The sequence below is a fragment of the Erigeron canadensis genome, chromosome 4 (assembly GCF_010389155.1).
Source record: "Erigeron canadensis isolate Cc75 chromosome 4, C_canadensis_v1, whole genome shotgun sequence".
Taxonomy (NCBI): Eukaryota; Viridiplantae; Streptophyta; class Magnoliopsida; order Asterales; family Asteraceae; genus Erigeron; species Erigeron canadensis.
The window spans coordinates 43,347,305-43,351,253 of record NC_057764.1 but is presented as its reverse complement, the minus strand read 5'-3'; the positions used below and the strand labels follow the sequence as shown (position 1 = coordinate 43,351,253).

Sequence of the window (3,949 nt, the reverse complement as noted above, 5' to 3'; positions counted from 1 at the left end):
CGTCGCAACGCGCGGGTACTTGCTCTTGTTTTAACTAAATATAAAATTGATAGAGAAGCATTTTGGAAAAGTAAATATTAAAACTTAAAATTTAGACAGAGACTTTTTCTTTATAATATAGTATATAAATAGTCTGACTAGTCGAGAATACCCAAACTTGAATAATCATATAAGGTAAATGATATATTCTTCAAAAAATTAGTATAAAAATTATTTTAAAATGATATATGAATTACGCTAATTTTTGTTTCTAATTTTATCTTTTGATTTTACCATTTGTCGTCGTCTTATTATTAAAATAATTTTTAGACTATCACTTGTATACATACTGGGCTTATTTGTAGTTGGGCCACAACGAGGGATCTTTAATTGGTCCCTAAATCAAACAGTCTTTTCACTTAAGACCCATGTTATAAACCCCCAAAAAACGAGGTTTTTCTCCGCCGTGAAATCAGTGTTTCCGGCGGTCTTTTGTTTTCAACAGTTCATCAATCCGCCTTCGCTACCCATTTCCGGTTTGTCTCTGTTTATGTATATATAATTATGTAGTCATTCATCTCATGTTCATATCTTTACTTTTTATATCTTATACACTTGTAAGGTTTATTGTAAATATAAAATTTATGATCACACTTTTTTTAAATTTTAGATTAATTTATGGTAATTTGTAGTTATTGTTTGCTGTTAGTGTTTTAAAGGGCCCAAATTGTATAAAACTTGTCACACTTTGCCTATTGTTGCAACTTATACGGTTTACGTAATTGGATGCATAAGTTAGCGATGACATGGTATGAAAACTGGATACATACATTAAGACGCCTAATGTAAAAATCTGTCCCCCACTGGTATGATATAAGAAGTTTGAGGCCTAAGTTCAAAGTTGTGGGATACTAATATTCCCTCATCATCGTTTTTAGTTAGACCGAAACAATATCGCAGTAGTCCATTGCTTTTGGCTTTGGGGGCGTTACATCTAACTTATCCAGCTTTTAACGTTTGATGCACACATTAGATTGTTTTTTGAAAAATGGATACATAAGAAAACGTAACAAGTTGTATACATGTTGGTGCACATGACCCTTTTTTAAGCTATTAAGATCATATGTTGAAGAATGTTCCATTGACGATGAGTGTTATTTTTTTAAAGTTTAAATAATGTCGTTACCGGATGAAGAGATCACGAAGCTGCATAGAGTTCGAAAAACGTGCTTTGAAATGCTGAAAGACCGTGGCTATGAGATTGAGGATTCTGAAATAAACATGACAAGAAAGGAATTCATTGACAAGTATAACGGGACCATTCAAAGGGAGGATCTTACTTTTCTGAAAACTAAACCAGACAACAGTGATCCGGTGTGTTTTCTCGATTCATGAGTGTTTTCCAATGCGATTCACTATCAGATTTATTGAATTGTATATATACATGAGTCTTGAAGTTATATGGTTGATGTGAAGTTATTGGATGTACTGACTAACTGAAACTCCTTGGGAAGATCAGATTTATGTTTTCTTTCCCGATGATCTGAAGATTGGTGTAAAGATAATCAAGAATTATGTACTTCGTATGGAAAGTGAGAAGATACGAAGAGCAATTATAGTTGTTCGAATTGGGATGACTCCTAGTGCCAAGGCATGCCAGGCTGAGATAGCAGGAAGGTTTCGAGTGGAAGTTTTCCAGGTGACGCTTTAATGTTTTGTTTTGGTGTATAGGAAAGAGGTGGCAAAGTGGGTCAGTCAGCTAGATTGTGTGGTGGGTCTTGTTGGTACAAATGAAAATGAGCGGGTTGGGTCTCTGGTTGACAACAAAAAATTTTGTGTCCAACTGTTGAGTTTTATAATCTGCAAGTCCTGTTAAGATTGGTTACAACTTACAAAAGCATATTATCTTGATAATATTTATTTGTTTTGAATAAAGAGTTACCAAGCTTTATGTGTTAAGTAACACTTTGGTGATGTTTGACCTGTTCCGTTTTAAGCTAAATCTTATGATTTTACCCGTTTGACCCATTAGAGATTCAAAATAAAGTGAATTGACTCATTATTAAGAAAATGGGTTGATTGATCAATTTAGCATATCAGAATACATGTATTGGTTCTAGGTGTGTTCTTTAGTATACCGATAGCATCTGGATGTGTCTATTCTGTTGATACAGGAGGCGGAGCTGCTAGTTAACATCAGATATCATGATCTTGTTCCTGAGCATGTTCCAATTACAGAACAAGAAAAGGTCGAATTGCTCCAAAAATACAACATGAAAGCAGCACAGGTCAGTGATTATTTGGATCGATTTTTAACTCTTTTTCTGTATGTCTCGATAAGTTTGTTTTATAAGTTTTAGGTAGGTTTATAAACCTTTTTAGAACATAAAAGATATATACTTAAAGTTTTGAACTTAAAAGTTAGTGGATTTGACCTCACATATCAAAATTAAATTGTAACTTAAACTGTTGGAAAAAGATTTGATTTATGTATTATTCGAAAAAACTTGCAACTTTCAGTTGATCTGCATATAATGTGTGCAATGTTTTGCATACAGATCCAATCGCAGTTTCCTCGAATATTGCATACAGATCCAATTGCCAGATACTACGGGTTAAGTCGTGGTCAAGTTGTCAAAATTCTGAGACCAATCGAGACAGGAACGAGTGAGAAAGACAAGGATGATTTTGACTCCAACAAAAGAGATCGTAATGCAGAGATCTGTTATGTAAGCTACAGGGTAGTTTCCTGATTTGGTGAACTTTGTCACGTCAATTTGCTATATAGCCAGCATTCTCAGTATGCCACAAGCTTTCTCCATTAACCTTTATGATCTTATTAGATTTGGTTGTATGTGGTTTATAGTGAAGGTGTATGGGCATGTAAGGTGGGTCGATAAACCATGGGTAATGGGTTTTGGACAAAACGGGTCAAATAAACCTGCCAGCTATGAGTCCAACTTATAAGTTTAGAAAGTAATAAAACCAATTAAATACGACTAGAGAAACTATCTACCCACTTGTATTAAAGTTCTTCTTCTATATATAACTAAGAATGAGACATGTTAGGTTTTTAAGAGCTAAAGTTTATTTTGATGCTTACAGTTTGACCCATTCAATCTTTTTTGACGCATTTAACTCCTGATACATCTTTTAGCTTTACCCGTTTGTCAACTCTAGTGCAAGTCCTGCTAGTTAGCTTTACCCATTTGCCTCCACAGTTTGACCCATTTAGGGAATCCCAAGGGTCTATAATGCCCCCGCCCTGTCCACGTTCAAGAACTTGACCCGTTCATGTATCGAGTCAGGTTCACTATCCTCACGACCACAACGATTTAGGACTTTTAGTGTTGAGACCATCTCCAATGGGGATGTTTTTGGGCGCCCTTGGACCGGATATCCTTTGCGGTTGAAGCTTGTCCAAACCTAAAGATTTTCTTACCCAAGGACATGCCCTTAGGTTCCCTTACTTACATTTTTTTTGTTTTTAGTGGAGTTAAAGGATATATAAGGATGTTTGTATGGTTGGAGATAAAATTATAGGATTTTAAGGATTTATAAGGATGTGTAAGGATATGATGTGGCAGCTCAAGGACGCCTAAGAGCGTCCTTAGCATTGGAGATAGCCTGAGTGGGAGCCCTCTATAGTTGACATAATAAGATCTGAAAGTGACAAGAGAGAGTGACATGGATTTGGTTACAAACATGTTGAACCCAAATGATGCTAGCCTAACCATGTGTGTTGATTGGCCTACACGCCTTACTGTGGTCCATTCCCTTCCATGGGTTGTGGGCCTCCTCAATGACCGAAATTTACGATGACTAAACATTACGGTTTTCGTGAAATCATGACGTTTTTCTTAATCATAGTCTCCACATCAAACACAATCATTCGTTCTGTTACACATGTTTTGTTTATTACTTTTTGATATCGAAATCTTCCTGCTTTTTCTCTTATTTTGACTTTTAG

At 35.5% G+C, this 3,949-nt stretch overlaps 1 protein-coding gene across 1 annotated transcript; it reads left to right on the top strand.

The window, feature by feature from the left end:
- The first annotated feature begins 375 nt into the window (after positions 1-375).
- On the top strand, positions 376-2,990 carry LOC122597724 (DNA-directed RNA polymerases II and IV subunit 5A-like). The gene is made up of 5 exons (XM_043770289.1): positions 376-515; positions 1,148-1,353; positions 1,499-1,678; positions 2,154-2,267; positions 2,538-2,990. The coding sequence occupies exons 2-5, from the start codon at positions 1,156-1,158 to the stop codon at positions 2,730-2,732; spliced, it is 687 nt and encodes a 228-aa protein (XP_043626224.1). The 5' UTR covers positions 376-515; positions 1,148-1,155; the 3' UTR covers positions 2,733-2,990.
- The last annotated feature ends 959 nt before the right edge of the window (positions 2,991-3,949 follow it).